A 17,421-nucleotide genomic window follows, 5' to 3' on the forward strand; every position below is an offset into this window, starting at 1 on the left:
GCCCCGGTCCCGCCCCGCTCCCACCCCGTGCTTGGCCCAGCCCTGCCCGSGGCCGTCCACAGACAGAGGATCCGCGTGGGGGCTCCACTGAGAGTCCCGCTCCATCCCGTTCGGGGGACCTGCGGGTGCCTCTGTGTTCAGAGTTCTCCCGGTTTGGTAGCGGAGTGAGTGTGAGGGCCCTCGGGGTACCTCGACAGTGGCCCCTGTTGTGAAGGGACAAAAAACTCCCGCTGTGGGTGAAGCCTGGGAAAAGCAAACACCATCGGGAGTCTTATTTCACCTCGGCCTTAAGCACYGGCTCCTGATAAATCATGGTCCCTCAGTGAGATTTGTTGCCAGCGGGGGGAGTGAAACGAGACTTGAGTAGTTCCCACTCCCTGAGAACTGCGTATAACACAGAGTAAGTGTAATTATTTTATAGTAGTTATTGTGTAATTATTTTACTGTCCAGTGGAGGGCAACGAGGGTGATTGAGGGATTGGAGCATGTTCCGTACGAGGAAAGGATGAGAGAGCTGAGCCTGAAGAAGATGYGACTGAGAGGGGCCCTCATCAGTGTCTGTCAGWGTCTGCAGGGAGGGGTCAGAGGATGTTTCCAGGCTCTGCTCGGTGRTGCCGAGCAATAGGACAGGAGGCAATGGGCAGAAACTGATGCACAGAAAGTTCCACCTGAACATGGGGAAGAGCTGCTTTACTGTGCAGGTGATCAAGCACTAGAACAGATTGTTCAGAGAGCTGGTGGAGTCTCCCTCACCGGAGGTATTCAAGACTATTCTGGACACAATCCTATGCCATGTGCTCTGGGATGACCCTCCTTCAGCAYGGAGCTTGGGCCAGATGACCCACTGTGCTCCCTTCCAACCTGATCCATTCTGGGATTCTSTGACTGCAGTTACAAGAGCATRCAAAGTAAGACATTGTAAYACCAGGGGCTAGAATATTTCAAATAAGATTATCAAAAATCAAGTCCAAAAATGCTAGGCTTGGATTGGAAAGTGGGATTTAAAGTGTGCAGTAAAACAGCAGGATGACAGTGAATATGAAAAGGGTGTAGGATATAGGTGAACCCGGCAAGTCTAAAGTGTCCTACATCAGGAAAGTTACCCAAAATCCAGGACAGCAATTACAGCTATCTTCTGTAGCTGAGGAGCTGCTTTGCATCTTGTGAGAGGAGACAGAAAAATCTAACTAAAATCATTCAGCCAACAGTTTGATCAAAGCCAAGAAAGTGGCCTCATTCATAATGATTAACTCAGATTTAATTTTAACTGTTCCTTYTTTCTTAGCCAAAGAAGGCTGATGTAGCCTTCCACTAACCCTAAGTAAAGTTAATTCTTTAAATAAGATTCTTTTTTTTTTCTAAATTTTCTTGCATAATTACTCAGTTTCAGTCCCAGAAGCCTTTATTTTTGTCTGGTTTTAATTACTTCCAGGTTTTTACATGCTTATTCTAAAGAATTTGCTAACTATTTGCTAACGTTTGCTCCTATGGAAACCATAGTCTTGCTAATTAAAATACAGAAAAAAACTTAATTGTTTAGTGTTGTGCAGTGCAGGTCACGCTGATGTCTATCTAAGTGCATTTCTTTCATCAATTTCAGTTCAACAGAACGCTTCTCATATCTTGGTATGTATATTAAGCAAGTGCTGACCTGTAATCAGCAGCTAGAGCTGAGAAAACCCTGGACAAAGCTGCTCTGCCAAAGAGAGCAAGACTATGGAGAAATTGCTCCTGACACTATGACTTATGCAGGTATTACTGCAACARGAGCATAAAAAGCAAAGTATTTTTACAGTGATTTACTCACTAGGACTTAAGACTAGGCAAATCTGGAAGATGCTGTAGTACAGATCTGAGCTGGGAAGCACATTAAAGAGTGTAGAGTTAATAAATGTACTGAAGCCTGATCTGGAATTTTATTTGGAATTCTCAGTATTTTATGTTTCAACTTTCCCAGTTTCATTTCTTTTGTCCTAATAAACTGTAAAAAAAACCCAAAACAACACATACACACAAAACTTTTTTTCCTCCAATTCATTATTACTGGGTTACTAATCACCTTAGTTAAAATTAACTCAAACTAAAGGATTGCTGTACGGACTATTAAAGCTCTACCTAGAGCTTTAAGTGGGGCATTCCTTTATGCAAGAATAATTTTCATGCTTCAGGAAAAATTAAAACCTTGAAAACTCTGGTAGTCTGACTCCATCACTTACCAGTCTTCTTTTATAGGGAAATATACACTTTTATGTTAAATTTAAATGAAATATAAATATAACAAAACCCATTAATCATATTAAAACCTTAAAGCTTTATAATTTTCCTGCWGTAGTAGAGAAGCAAATGGGTCATGCTTGTTTCAGAATTCAGCTGTYCTCTTACTAATACTGCTGTTCAAAAATTGACAAGGCAAAGTGAAGTTCAAGTAATACATTAATTTACACTGCATTCCAAATATTCTTTTCAAATCAGCATGATTGTTTATACAGAGAGTTACCATTGATCTTTCAGTCATTGTCAAGTTCAGATTCAGTGATCATTTACATGGATTGTTGATTCTGACTACTAGCTCAAAGCAAGGTATTCTGAAGTGGTAGAAGGGGATGTCTCTTTGCATGTGCTAACATGTTAATCTTAATTCTGTCAATATTTTTACAACCTAGGTTCTGCAAGCCTTGAGCATGGAAAATTTTCCAGCATCAGTCCCTGAAGTCACTGMTCATTTGACAGCTCCCACAGTATCACTGCTGCTGAAGATTAGGAGGTGAGAAAGGTCCAGTTCCTACCTGGGCTTCAGTCACRGATTAGGTAGCACAGTATGAATTACTTTGGTGGATGATTCAAATTTAGGATTGAGATGAGGATCAGTCATGAGGCTCAAGCTATGTGGGGAAAGCAGAACAGATTAACTGCTTGGACTGTGAAATGTTCAGCTTTGCTCTCTTACACTGTGTGGTATTTTTAAGTAGCTCTGGAGCTTGATTATGGTGGAGCAAGGTCCTGAGATATGCAGAGCTGTGTTTGKAGGAGTGCTTGCATGCGTGAGAGATTCCACTCACTGACCCTGTTATGTTGAAGGGACGTGTTTACTGAGGTTACTGTCACTACAGAAACTTCACTCTTTCAAATCAAACTGGAAGCAGCTTCATTGTTTAATGCAGTGTTGTCATGGTAACTGTGATTGTGAGTGCATTTATTTCATATAAATTAACACAGCATTTCTGGTCAYGTGACTAAGTAGTAAGTCTGGAAAGTCATGCCAAAAAAAGGGAAACTAATGCATGGATTGCTTCTGATTATGATGATGTAGGGATATATGGCAGCAGCAAGAGCTGAACACTGAAAAGCAAAGCAATGTCTAGTTTCCTACCCAAAGGCAGGCRGGAAGGTCGTACTCTGCTTCATAGATTCTACATGGCTTTATGAAACAACTGTTTGTAAGGTTGTTCATGAAAGCTGTTTAAAAAACTCAAAATCTGTACATCAGTTGTTGGTAGTTTATCATATCTCAAAATTCAATGAMGATTTTAAAAATTACATGAACAAGCTCACTAGCAAAATGCTCCATGTTTTTTGCCTTCTAATAACAAAGCGGATCTGCCACATTCATTGGAAACTGGACAATTAGTAAARAATTACTAGTTGGAGTATTCCAAGTTATCATAATTTCACCATTACAGGAAGACGTTTGTGTTTGTAAACTGAAGATGTTTATCATATTTCAGAAGTTTTAGGCTATTTTCCTGAGTATAACTGATGCAGTAGCATGTTTGAATTTGTAAACACCCTTCCCCCCTCAAATCCGAAATTTATTTTTTCTCCTGATTGCAAATTCCTAAATGAATTTCACCATGGTATCTGCATCATTTCACATGGGGTGCAAGAAGTAATGCTGTTGGTCTCTTGTAGCTCCCAACATGCTTTCTTGGATGATGGCAGGAGATTGGCTGCCTAAGGAAGAAGTAAAACCTCCTGCTGCTGGCCCTGCCTTATGGAAAGAGAAGGGTCTGGTGCCCCAACCGCCACCAAAGGGTGGAAGTTACCAGGAACCTCTTTCCACCTTGTAAATATGAAAGCGTCTGGGTATAGTCTGTGTGTTGTTTGGTTGTAATTTTCAAGGAAAAGTGTTGAATGGTATCATTCATAAAGTGGTGCTTGAGTCCTGTGGACTTCAGTAGCTGCCACAGGACTTGGGAGAACCTTCTAAAGAAACCAGTTTATCAAGTCAGCTTGCCTGTTTGCCTTTCCATTTTTAAGATCATGTTCTCTTCATGGCCTGTATCTCCCTCCCAATCTATTTTAATTCYTTAAGAGGATACTCCCTATCTTTCATGGAGGGCAAACAGCTGAAAATTCCTTTTCTCTCAGTATGAGCATTGAAATGTTTAAATATCATAAACCAGAGATTTTCAATTGTGAAATTACTTCAGATKTAAGTAGCAATCAAACAAAAATCAGTGAGGGCTGGCTGTAAGGGATAAATAATCCAAAATCATTAGAATCAGCAGAAGTGAAGACTGTGAAATGTCCATAAGTCAATGATTTGTGTTGGAGTACCTTCTTTATGGTTGGATCTAAGTTATCCATTAGAGTATGCTGCTGATCCATTTCAGAGACTGCCAAAGTGGTTTATTTGCATGGGAACAAAAAAGAGAGGACTGGAAGGAAAACAATGGGTGTAATTTCTATACATTTGACCCATGTAGCACTGAGGCTTGCAGCTGAAAAAGGCAACTGCAAAGTGCTCCTAGGTCCAATTGTGCAGATGCAGCATCATGTCTTCAGTGTGCAAGAACATTATATTAGTATTATAATAGGAAATGTATAGATACAAATAAAAAACAAGATGTAAATATTATTCTGACTCAATGTATATACATTATACATATTATACATTTTAGGTTTCCAAGTTTACTCACAGCATTTCAATCAATGGTTTTCTGTGTTATTCTTGTAGCTTGAATTGTGAGTCATTCTTGCCATCTGTATTATATTATTAGCCTGGATTAAAGGAGAAATGAGGTACGGGGTCTTGTTTAACAGAACTGTAGTAAATACAGTGCCTATCCAATTTGGATTTTTTCAAAAGGCTGGAGCAGAGAGGGTTTATTTGGAAATTTACTAGACCAAGACTGAAGATTGCCAAGTAAAACAGCTATATAACAAAGGCTAGAGTGTATCATGAGAATACTCTTTAAATGTGTAATGCTCACATGATGTGCTTATGTGTTTGTTTTTTTTTCAAAGGAGAAACAATTATACACAACTTGTTCCTTTTAATCCTGTGATATTTGTATTGCAAATAAGGATRGTGCTGGAAATGGAAGGTATTTTGTATTTGGCTGCTTTTCTAAACAAAAAATTCCTTTTCAAAATGGAAGTTATACAACTGGTCAAATTTTGAAAAATAGAGATGAAGAGCTGAAAACAGTTGGTCCCTGAGTATATACYGGGAAAACTATAAAAATCGATACGATTGTTTCCAAAGACACCTTTTGCCATCATTATAAACACATGTGTTTTTTCTGAGCTGTAGGCACAAGCAAGCCCCTTTAAAGCATAACCCTTAAACTGACACRTCATCTTTCCAGTTCAGGCCAGAGCTTTAATTAAAGGGCTACTCCTGTTATCTGCCAGTGAGGTGAATGTAAATCTTTTCACCTTTCTTTTGTTTATGGAGCTGCTTATGCTCTATGTCTTGTACATCAGAAGGTTTTCAATCCATGTAGAAACCCTGTTACAAAGATGCCTTATCGTGATACATAATCCKTTCATAACAAAGTCGGACATTTAGTTGGTCTGTTGATTACAAGAAGTGGCTGGCTCCCCATTTCCTTGAGTTTCTGTCCACTTTGAGGTGCCACTAATGCTGGAGCAGAGAGGTCATGAGCAGCTCCTTTCAGCTGATGAAAGTTGTTAATGTAGCTGGCAATCAGTAGAGTGATCTCAAGAATCTATAACAGGAACATACAAAACTCTTTGAAAAATACAGTGATGTGTTTTGACTGCAGAAAAATAGCTAACTTTTTAGCAAGTGACAATCACCATCAACTGGATAAGTACTTGTACTTATCAAATTAATGATGGGGAGAGAAGAGATAACTAATAAGGCTTTTTTTATTGCTCCTTCAAATAATGTAACATTATTCCTATCAGTATATATCGAAGATACTTTGTCTTTCAGTCTTAAATGATTCAGATATTACTTTGACTCCAAGAGAGGTTTTGAAGTCCAAAAGATGACACTCTGAGGAGTTTTTCCAAGGAAGTGCCTAGCACTCAGAGAACTCAGAGTATAGGGTTAATGAAGGGAATAAAGACTTCTGGGAGGTTTTTATCATATTTTCTCTTTGTGACCCATATGAACCTTGCTGAGGCACAGAGCAGGTTGCCCAGAGTAGCTGTGGATTCTCTATCCCTGGAAGTGTTCAAGGCCAGCCTGGATGGGGCTTTGAGCAACCAAGTCTACTGGAAGGTATCCCTGCCCAGGRCAGGGGGATCAGAGCTAGGTGATCTTTAAGGTCCTTTTCAACCCAACCCATTATGTGATTCTATAAGGGAACAATCTGAGGGAAACTTCAATGCATGTGCTTATTTGTATGAAGAATCATGTTTTGACCCAAATTTATAAGTGGAATTTTGAATTGTTTCATTCATTATTCTGAAAAACAGCAAAAACTTTGGAYATTTTTTAAAAAGTGTAGTCAGTCTTACGAGTGAAAGAGAGAATCTAGATTTAAAAAGCATGCCTTTTTTGTTTTGGTTTTTGTTTTGGTTTTTTTTTTTCCCAAAGGGAAAAATATCCTAGGCTTTTTAAGAAGTGACTGATTTTTCAGATCTTGTGTTCTACAATTTCACAAGTAGATCCCAAATGTAATTTTTWAAAAAATATCTCTAGTGCTGATTAGGCAAACAGACCAAGTTTTAGGTACTACAAGTAATTTCTGTTCCTAACAGCCTTCTTTGTCCTTTTATGAAAAATTTGGATTGTTACAGACAGGGATATSAAAAGAACAGGAACACATCAGTACTGTCACAGCCCTAACATGACTAATTATTTGCTCTCTAAAATAATCTGGCAAAAGTCAGTAATCTGAGCATGCTGGGATTAAAGAAGGTGTTTCATCTTTCCCATCTGTTAAGGATTACCCACTAGAGATAGCACAACAGCAGATGGTGGAAAACTGTTTCAGGTAATTTACCAACCTTTGGTTTTGTCATGGCAAAAAGGTGTTTTTCAGTCAATTTGTCCTTWGTCTGAGCATTGTTCACAACCAGCATAAAATCATCTTGATAGCCTCCRAAAGTCATCAGGCTCTTATATGTGTATGTAACTGTTAATCGCTGAAAAAATGAAACCCCCAAAACAAAACACAAAGCTTTAATGCAGGACAATGCAAGAAAAACAGTTTATGACAAATCCTTCTTCTAAAAATAAAATTACACATACATTTTTCAGCGGAGTTAGCCTCTTAAGAATCTTGAAATTAACTGTGAATGTGGGGTAGCTTCATTCAGACCTTTATGATGAGAAATTTGCACTGTAGATGATAACTCTTCTAAGTTTGACTTCTGTTGCTATTACAAATTAATTAGATCAAAGATAWAAGCAGAGTTCAATTCAAGTGTGTAATTCCATTTACCCAAGTCTTGACTGACTTTGAGAGAAGTTAATCTTACTAATTCCATTTGAAATTGGAGCACTGTCTAAATAAATTAAAGGGCAGAGTATAAGGCATCTAAAGGAATTTAACTCTAGGTTTTCTTTTTGTGCAATGATGTGTTTTGCAAACACACAAATTAAATTCTGTTCTCTTTTTTTTTACATCTTTGATGAAACACAAATGCTCTTTGAGGCTCCTCAGCTTCTCATCCTTCCATTCTTACTATTCAGTGCTTAACACCACAGTAGTGGCCTTCAAGATCAGCATTTAATTTATTGTTACACCTTGTATTAATTTGCTGCAGATGTTCACCTTTAAAATTCATTGTCAGACCACATTTGTACAATAACTGCCTTAAAGTCCTTTCTTACTAAACCTCTTTTTGCCCCAATTTTGAAATAGTATTATCTCTGCCCCTTGCAACATCATTTCTCATACCCCTGATCCTTCCTACGGAAAATTCYAATGTTGCCTGGAAGCTGAGTTTTTCTTGAATGTCCAGTAAAGCCTGCTAATCCTTAACCTGGCAATGCCCTRAAGCAATGCCACAGCTACAGGACTAGTGTTTGTAGAGCTTTCTGCAGTCTGATGCAAGCACATTGTGCTTGTTCCCTGAGAGCTGCTGTTTGCTCTCAGCATGTTCTTTGTTTTATTATTTCTTTAACTGCAAAGAAATGTAATGAAAAGGCCCATATCAGCACAATTATAAAGCTGAGATTTTAATTTTCTGATATTCAATATTAGCACTTGCTAATAGCAGCATGCCATTCTTTTTCTTTGCAGGATATAAATAAAAGCAGGGATCTTCTCAGGCACTGATTTTTTACACTGATTACGAGTCGTTTTCTGTGAAAACTTGTATTGCAAATCAAAGAAAAATCGGAGCCTAAAATGACATAATTAACTAACACTGGGTTATATTACCTACTATTAAACAAAAATAATACAATGAAAWTAACAATCTTTTAAAGTAACTGCTCTTTGCAGAGTGTATGTATTATGAATAATACTGGAAAATTAAGTCTCCAGGAAAAGAAAATTAATGTTATTGTAATAACATTACAATAACTATGTATTTCCTGACATCTGAATGATTAAAACATTAACATTTCATTATATGATATAAAAAGTGTATCTGATAAACAAAAATAAATTCTGTGCAAAGAATTCATTACTTATTTCTATTATTAGTGCTACTGTAATGATGATAACATTAAAGTATTTTAAAAGGAATGATTTTTTTTTTGCTTTAAGAGAAGGACTGGATAACTTAGCATGGAAGGCTAATGCTATCTTCTAGACAGAATGGAGGCGWTTCTAGTACTATGATTTTAGTACTAAAATCTATCTTGACCTAATTTAAAACAGCAATTTCCCTTACCATGGAGCTGTAATCCAGGATGCTTATGCCATCTTCATGTACAGCAAACCATATGAAGGACTTCTCAGCTGAGGCTGTTGCTAGAGGCTATAAAGAGAAATGTTCATTAGTTACTACTTCAAAATGAGGCAGATGYGAATAATTATTAACTTTCAGCTATTACAGACCTTCTCCATTCACACTTCTCATATCAGTGTAAATTTCAGTAAAGGAATTGAAATACCTGCCCAAAGCCATGTAGGTGGCCAGTGGCAGAATGATGAAGTCAACCTAATATACTTGAAATCTGCCCTGATGCTTAGTCATAAAATATATAGTCTCATTAATAAAGTAGTCAGGTGTCTTAAAGTTTCTTTACTAGCTCATATATCTAAATACACAAAGAACAGAGCACTGACAAGCAATTTTTTAGATATAGATACAGATATAGATACAGATAGATATATATACACACACTGGAATTACCTAATAAAACTGAAAGCATGAGGTGACAGCTCTATTTAACAATCAAGAATCAAGAGAATTTAAGATACCAGTGGTTAGGAGAAATTTAGAGAGGCCAGCACAGAAGGGAGTGCTCTGAATACCTTTAAAAACATTTACTGCAAGGTTCAGCAAGGTTTCTGCAAGGTTCAGCTTCCATATCCAGTTCATTATACCTTTTCAATACTAGTACTACTAGTTATCAGGTAAAAGAGTTTAAACTGAAAAAGGCTATCCTAAACTAAGATAGAAGGAAACGGAACGAGAGATTAATAATGTAAAATAAGCAGTAAGTGTATTTGGAAGGTTACTATTATGATACACTTAGTACTGTGGCTATCATGTTTCACCAGTGTATGACAACCAAGTTAGAAATTTGACAAGAGACTCAATCAGTTCATGTTTTAGACAGTAATTTTCAACAAAAAGGTAGTACTATTTCCATATTATAATTAACCCCTCCCACCATTCAAACTCATTAAAATGTCTTACTTTTGCTGCAAACAATTTAGCCCCAAAGAAAGGCCATTTCCTGGCTACAGTGAGATAAATGCGCACACAGTCTGCAGCACTGTGCCCCCGGAGAGCCATCCACCTTGTCGACAGTCGCTGGCAAAGCTGTCTGTTGAAATGAAATATGGAATTTACTTATTGAGGGGAATTTCAATGCTTGTCCACATCAAGTTTAATGAGCAACAAAAGAATCCATTTCTTTAAATTATAATTTCAGTTAATTCAACAACTATCACTGATACAGTATTAAATACATCCAAAATGTCATTTAATATTTTAATGCACATGAAAATTACGAATTATCTTCTCATTTCCACAACATTGTGATTAAATATTGATGTAGCAGTTGCAGCATAAAGGCAGATAGTCTGGGACAGCTTTTAACATGTCTCTACAGAGAATCAATCTACCTTTATCAGTACTCAACAGCTATGTCAGTTGTCATTCCAAAAATCCATCCAGCTTAGCACATATCTTTACCTGTGGCTAGTAGGAGGTGTGAAAGACATAGCTTAGCACTACTTCCTTTTAGTATGTCTGGGCACTGCTACCAAAAAAAGCTACAAAAAAGCATGATGTGCTCACACTGGAGATTTTTTTTCTGGCTCCTTTTGTGGTTTTGTGGTTCCTTGTTGAGTTGGTTCAATAATATGTAAAAACTATTCCTCAAAACACCCCCAGCCCAGAATACCTTCTTAGCACACTGACCTGCAGGGATAACTTATCTGACAGCCATAAGGTTATTAAATGCAGCCCAAGAAAAAGGAGGGATAATGTGTAGTAAAGGGAGATCCATCACTTGCTGCATTTGTCTTACTGTAYATGAAGTTAAACTACACCCATTGCAAAAAAAATACAGGCAGTAGGGCAGGTGTAGAGTGATTCTTCCCCTGCCACAGATCTCCAGCTCTGCCAACTGGTAGTTTAGGGACTGCTTAAACAGTACAACAGATGTCTGACTTTTCCTCCATGAGTTAATCTAATCTAGGACCTTTTATAATTTCTTCTTTGAAATTATGGCTGAAGTTCGAATGCCCCATTGTCTTCTTAGTATGTAATGAAGTTACTATACGCACATATTAATAACATTAAATTTTCTCAACCCGGTACTGAAGAACATTTCTATGATGTTTAYTGGACTTTAAAACTGCTGTATTGACTTTGGGTAATTTATTACACTGTTCCTCTTATTTTCATGTCAGTAGGTGTTGATTTAAATCCCTTGAAGGTTATTAATTTTAAATTAAGTGATACCTTACTAGTAAGCCCACTAAGTTATACATTGCCAATWTGACTGGCTGCCAGAGATTGCACACTAGAATAACAAACAGATCACGTCCTCATGTCCTTTACTTCAGTAACTCTTTAGTCTGTGCATAGACCTAGTTTAGATTTGCTGAAAAAGAAAAACAAGAATTTCAAAATCACCAGGTTTTGTAACACTATGTAGTAACTGCTACAGCTTTTTCTGGAATGTTATTAATGATGGTCCTTTGTTTAGATTAGAAACATGCAGAGGAAATGGGTTCTTTAGATTAGCAAGAAAATGTGTTTCCAACACAGGTTTAAGCAAATACAGCACAACAGTAGGTTGTTCCCAATGACAGTTTAAAACTTCCTTGTTTCACTCCTAGATCTTTAGAGAATATGAATCAAAAACCACATCTCACCTTAACTGTTCCTCTGAACAACCCTGTTTGTATCTCTTAGGGTAGAATTTCTCCAAAACTTGCTTTAGTGTTTGGTTGGACTTGGACTGGGAAGTGACTTGCCCTGCTGGAGTTGAGAAAGGCCGTTCAAAATCTCCAATCTCTACCTAAGGGGAAGTCCATGAAGAAAGTTTTATGTTATTCCAGAGTAATTTTCTAGCTGGATATTATTAAATTATTATTAAATTTTCAAGCTGGGTATTATTAAATATCTTCTTATTTAAAAACTATCTTTTAATCTGTCTTAATAAATATAAATTAAAACAAATTTGTCAATTAATATATACTTTTCATTGATAAAAAAGTCACAAGTCACAAGTGATTTTCTTATTTTCTATGTACCATGGAAAAAAGTTAAATATCAAACATAAATTGTACAAACATAGTACAGCTCTTAGACTGCTAAATATCCAACTGACACAAATCAGTTTACATTTATTGAATAACAACATCAAATAACTTTCTCAAAAACCTTCATTTGAGCTTTTATTTTTTTTAAATAAAACATCTTTTCAAGACCATGTCTAGTAAAAGAAGTCTTAGACTTCCATTGAACAACTGTTCCTTTGGAAAATTAGCTTGCAGGAATCATGGAAAGAATAGTGAATGAAGAAATGGTACATGATTACATGATATTTAATGCAAGAGGGCCTGGCTATGTAACAAGGAAGGAACATTTCAGCCATACTGATACCAGCAGCAGCATATGCTGTAAAGCATTTCCACGCCAGTCCAGAGTTATCTTACACAAAGATTCCAGCCCAGTCTGTTTCCTGCCCACTCATATGTAAAAGGTGGAGGTCAAYTGAGTGTCAAGCAATCCTGGATCAGTTTGTTTAAGATTTTCTCCTGAAAAACTGCTGTGTGARTCATTCATGCATAAAGATTACCTGAGCTAAAAGGGCTGTCAATTCCATTGCTAATTCTTTGTTTACAGGGAAAAGTCCATTGACTATTTGATCATTTGTCTGATAYACTAGCAGCAGCTTCTCTCTGTCTGTCTCCCCATGAACTTGAACTGAAAAATAAAGCCTAGAGAAAAGACAGAAAGTTATTAAATAAAGAAGATAGGGAAATGCATTAGCCCTGAGGATTAGCAGTATCTGCTCTGAATGTGACATGTTTATTTCAGCGTCAAAACATATTAGCAGAGCAACACTTGTACTTGAACCAGTGGGTAAATATTTAATGTCAGTCTTCTGACTTTGGTGGGGTTTTTTTTTTGCAGCCCTGCTCATCTTTTAAGAACTAAAAAAAATAATTAACTATATTTAAAAAAAAATCTCCAGTTACACCCATTTACTATTTTTGTTGCAAGCTTTGAGTCAGCCTATGTTTTTCTAGATGAAGAAATGGCAGAAATGAGAAAACAAATTTTGGGATGAGGCAAAGATACTTGCTAAACAAACCTGTTTTTGTAAGTAAGGCGGACAGTCCTTGTGCCTTCACATTTCCCAGGGTGCTGTTCTTTGGAGGCTTGCTCCCATTTTGAAATAATGTCACAGATCTAAAAGGAAAACAATGCACAACTGACTTTGCCGTGTCTTCCTATTTGAAAACACTTTTGAATAGAAACTGTCAACTTATTTTAATATCCTTTACCTATTACCTACCAGAAACATATACAGCTTGAATTTTTAAACTCATTGAAGTATAACTTGTATTTCTTAGTCAAAGCATTTAATAATTAACATTCTTGGATTTTGTTTATCCTGCAACACATGCACTACCTTTGGAAACAAGGCATAACATGGAAAGGCCAGGTTCTTGATTTAGCAGCTGCCAATGAATGTGTAATCATACAGCATGAGTTATTATATCAAGCGCCTTTCATCACTGCCTTCTCCTTCTGCTGCATGCCCAAGTTTTTCAGGTCCTTTCTAGTAACTGCTATAAAGTTAAGGCATAAGGTTTGTTATAAAATGCACCAAAATTGGTTCACAACAATCTGAGCAGGTGGGCGGGTGGGCAGATGGGGACGAGGTGGAACAGAGATCCCTGGTGCCCAGTTGGGCTTCATGTCACCATTCCTTCATAAATGAGCCTTCCTGGAAGCCATAATATGAGTAGTTACTAGAGTTACAGTTACCTAGAAAATAAGTACATATTTTATAAGCTTTGCTCTCCACACGGTAATTTTTTTGATTGTGGTGACACTGCTTGTTTATCACTAAGGCCAAGTTGTACYGCACCTTGTATCTCAAAAGTGCAGTTGTGAATATTGGCCAAAGGGTGCAAAAGACTATTTGGTACAAAAAATTAATGATTCATTAGTTGCTAAAAGACTTGAAAAATAYCTAATACTTTACTAAAGCACAGATTGTAATGCATTTTTGTGACTCTTAACTGCTAAAAATTTCATTCTAGCAATAGTGGGAGCTAAAATTCAGAATTCAGGACAATGACAAGCCGAAAATTGGAAATTTCTTAAATCAAACCCTAAAATTATTCTGTATTTAGAGAAGGAACCATTTCTTTCTTTAATTTCCCAGAATCTCCACCCCAGTATCAATGACTTCTTGGACCTCACAKGGTTATCTTCTGGAGCTATAAAAGAACTGTTGACTAAAATCTCTAAATCCGTGTTTGACTCTAATTGTTTTCTGGTTTTAAAGAACTGTAACAGCTTACTTTTTCTTTTTTCAACCCAGCTGTTACTTCTCTGAGTAATCCAGGTCTCTTGGAGAAAGCTTTTAAAGGTAGTTTACTGAATGAATTTCAGCAACTGAAAAAGTGACCTTTTAAAGAATATACTTTAAGAAAAAAGACAGTTTTCAGCCTGAAAAATATTATCCTTTACATTAACGGTCTGAAGAGAGCTCTGTCAAATGAAGATATTTTGTTTTTTTATGCACAGCACATTAAAGGTTTTTGTTTACCTTGATGTTTCCTTGAAGACAATGCTCTATATCTTTGCCAGAGGGATCATCAGAAAACAGTGCAAATCCTGACTGAGCTGGTTTCCTCATTCCTGTATCTTGGTTCAGTGTGTTCAGAAATTCCTCCACTGTGGTAGAGGCATCAAACCCAACAACCTAAAAAATCAGCCAAAATTTATTTTGCTATCAAACTCATACTCTTTCCCCCTTAAATCTTAAGATTTTGAAATATAATACCTCTAGAATAACAATGGTACTATAAGACCCATTCCATCCATTACTGTCATTGGAAATGAAAAATTGTCATAAAGAGCCTAGAAAATATTTCTATGTGGGAAGTCAATTTAGTGGAATTGGTTTCCTTGCACTTGCTACACTTGAAATTCTATAGAATTTATATGACAGATAGCAGTCTAGTATCTGAGCTTTTTGTGACAAATAGCACTTGAAAAATAAAGGTTATAATTTCCCACCCTTCTGATATACTGGAGAAGCAAAGGAGATCAATTAATCATTTTCCATCATGTGCAACTTCAGAGGGATAACAGAGGGCAAATCTACACTGGCGGATCCAAAGTATTTTACAAATGTTGTTTTGCCACCGTTGTATATGTCAGCAGCCTTCTAAATTTTACTTCCCCAAATCTGAACTTCTGTCTGCTGTTACTGGTATTGAAGCATTTTAGCAAGAGATGCAAATGGCTTCTTTACAGATACCAGTTGCTGATGTGCACCTAAATCTGTATTTGACATGTCAAAAATGTTTTGGTAAAAAATGTCTTGAAAATGGAGTTTGAATTTCTGTTTGGTACTTCTCAGTAGCTGACATTAAAATAAAAATCTGATGAGTCTAGCTCAGAGATTAATGCAAGAGGTTTTCATACTACTGTAATTGTTTATTTGCTGATCCCATTAAAGTAATTTATGTATTTAATTACARTTTTCTTAGCCCTTGGAACTATACAGTTTTGGGCAGTAAATAACTAATGAGCAGTTACTCCTTTTCTTCTCCAAGCCTAAATTTTGAAACCCTTTAGGATGATTTAAAGGATGTTGGGTTTTTTCTGTTTTACTGGAGAAGCAGTAAGCAATTAAGAAATGCAGAAGTGAGAAAAATGCAGAATTCTTCTGTGACGTGAAAAGAAAAAATTATTTTATACAGCTCTGATTTCATATAAAAAGCTGCCTTCTGTCTAGGAATACTCTGAATGGTTAAAATCTTTTCAGCCATCTCTCACAGTTGGAAACACAAACCAGGATGTGAAGCAGCATGCATGGAAGCCTGCGGAATGTTTCCTACGGAGTTTAACTAATGTCCCAAAAGAATTAAGAATGGAGCCATGTTTGCTCTGTAACAAATATGGTTATCCTTCAGGACTGATAATGGGAGTTACAGATGTGCTTCCAGGCCTTCATTGAGATGTTTAACTTCCAAGATGTCTGATGAAAGGAAATGGAAATGCCTTTCCTTCAGTCTAGTTCATTCATCTGGTGGTCAGGTCAAACAAGAAATAGAGTTTTGGCATTTTTCACTCTTAAGAGGTTTTACTTTTTTTTCTTTTTCTTAAAGGTTTTTCCCCAAACCTTTGCTCTTAGTTCATTAAATCAGATCACAGGTACTTTGTGCCTGCCCTTGCTGGCACTGGCACAGGATGAAACTTGAGCCATATTTRCCTTAACTTACAATTCTCTTTCTGATGTACTGTTTCATGTATATGCTGACAACAGGGGGTTAGGAGAGCTCAGAATTTATGGCCTSCATGACATTACCTGATATATACCGTTCATGAAATGAACTGGAATACTGAAGGGCAGGGAGTGGTGGTAGGGATTTCTCAGAAGAGTGGAAAGGATTTCCATTCTGGAAGGTCTGGCTTCTCTATCTCCATTCTGCTGGGTACGTTCTACACAGCGCTGGCAATATATAGCGTATTTCCCAAATTCAGTCCTATGGCAAAAAGAGGAATAAGGCAATTCTTGTGGCTGATTGAAAGGATAGTAAACTGTGAGTAAATATTTCTGGAGAGACCTGATGGGAGGAGCACTCAGATTTCACTCTCTGAGATTTCCAATACATTTTTTTGCACATGGAATTAGAAAGAGAGTTCATCTGCCAAGACCAGCATTATTTGCCAAAGACAAACAGGGTTCAGGGTGTGTTGTGTAACTGGCATATTTTGGTTTTCACGGTTTTGCATCATACAGTCAGAGTTGCACTGCAGCGTATTTAAAAAAAAAAAAGTTAAAAAACTTTCCCAAGTGATGCACAGAAGTAACACACTACATTTTAGTAGAAATTCTACTCAAATTTGTTTTAAAATATATGACAAAAGATTGGATATATTACAAGAAAGATTGAAAACAAGGTACTTCAGGAAGACCAGTTGACTAGCTGGGTAATAATATTCAGGCCCACCTGGAATCTGCATTCTTCTTTAAGTGAAGTTTAAGAAGCCAAAGGAATGGGTGCTGGGGCAGAAAGAGTCCAATGCAGAGAGCCAAGAGCTGCAAGCCCTAAACAAAAGAAATATATTCACTGATTTAGACATCCTACAACATAAAACTTCCTGCTGTGGCTGCTGGCCAGCAATGCAACTTACTGTGCCAAGTTGGGACTGCTGAAATAGGAATGAAAAAAAAACAAAACACAGAGAAAAAGCTGAGTAAATAAGCATATCACCTCATCAAAAGGCCCAATACTCTTTGTCCTGTTTACTTGTGTACAGAAAGTTTCTTTTGGGGCTGGAAATGGGAAAGCAGATCAGTTTGTATAAAAAGGGGTTCATACAAAG

The 17,421-nt window shown here is 37.0% G+C and overlaps 1 protein-coding gene and 1 long non-coding RNA gene across 2 annotated transcripts in view; one reads left to right on the top strand and one right to left on the bottom strand.

Annotated features, from left to right (window-relative positions):
• Positions 1-120: 120 nt before the first annotated feature.
• The window catches only part of LOC130574436 (uncharacterized), a 29,498-nt gene continuing 12,197 nt past the window's right edge, over positions 121-17,421 (top strand). The window contains exons 1-2 of the long non-coding RNA XR_008965432.1: positions 121-400; positions 2,664-2,764. This is a non-coding gene — a long non-coding RNA (uncharacterized LOC130574436). The remainder of the gene's footprint in view (positions 401-2,663; positions 2,765-17,421) is intronic.
• The window catches only part of PLEKHH2 (pleckstrin homology, MyTH4 and FERM domain containing H2), a 55,102-nt gene continuing 40,435 nt past the window's right edge, over positions 2,755-17,421 (bottom strand). Inside the window, exons 21-30 of the mRNA XM_057367660.1 lie at positions 17,046-17,143; positions 16,400-16,577; positions 14,630-14,785; positions 13,160-13,257; positions 12,641-12,782; positions 11,712-11,857; positions 10,021-10,150; positions 9,046-9,132; positions 7,207-7,344; positions 2,755-5,954 (exon numbers count right to left, since the gene is read on the bottom strand). Of these exons, the coding sequence (XP_057223643.1) occupies positions 5,772-5,954; positions 7,207-7,344; positions 9,046-9,132; positions 10,021-10,150; positions 11,712-11,857; positions 12,641-12,782; positions 13,160-13,257; positions 14,630-14,785; positions 16,400-16,577; positions 17,046-17,143 (1,356 nt within the window). The 3' untranslated portion in view covers positions 2,755-5,771. The remainder of the gene's footprint in view (positions 5,955-7,206; positions 7,345-9,045; positions 9,133-10,020; positions 10,151-11,711; positions 11,858-12,640; positions 12,783-13,159; positions 13,258-14,629; positions 14,786-16,399; positions 16,578-17,045; positions 17,144-17,421) is intronic.

The sequence above is a fragment of the Malurus melanocephalus genome, unplaced genomic scaffold (genome assembly GCF_030028575.1).
Source record: "Malurus melanocephalus ecotype Western Australia unplaced genomic scaffold, MMel_1.1 scaffold_82, whole genome shotgun sequence".
NCBI lineage: Eukaryota > Metazoa > Chordata > Aves > Passeriformes > Maluridae > Malurus > Malurus melanocephalus.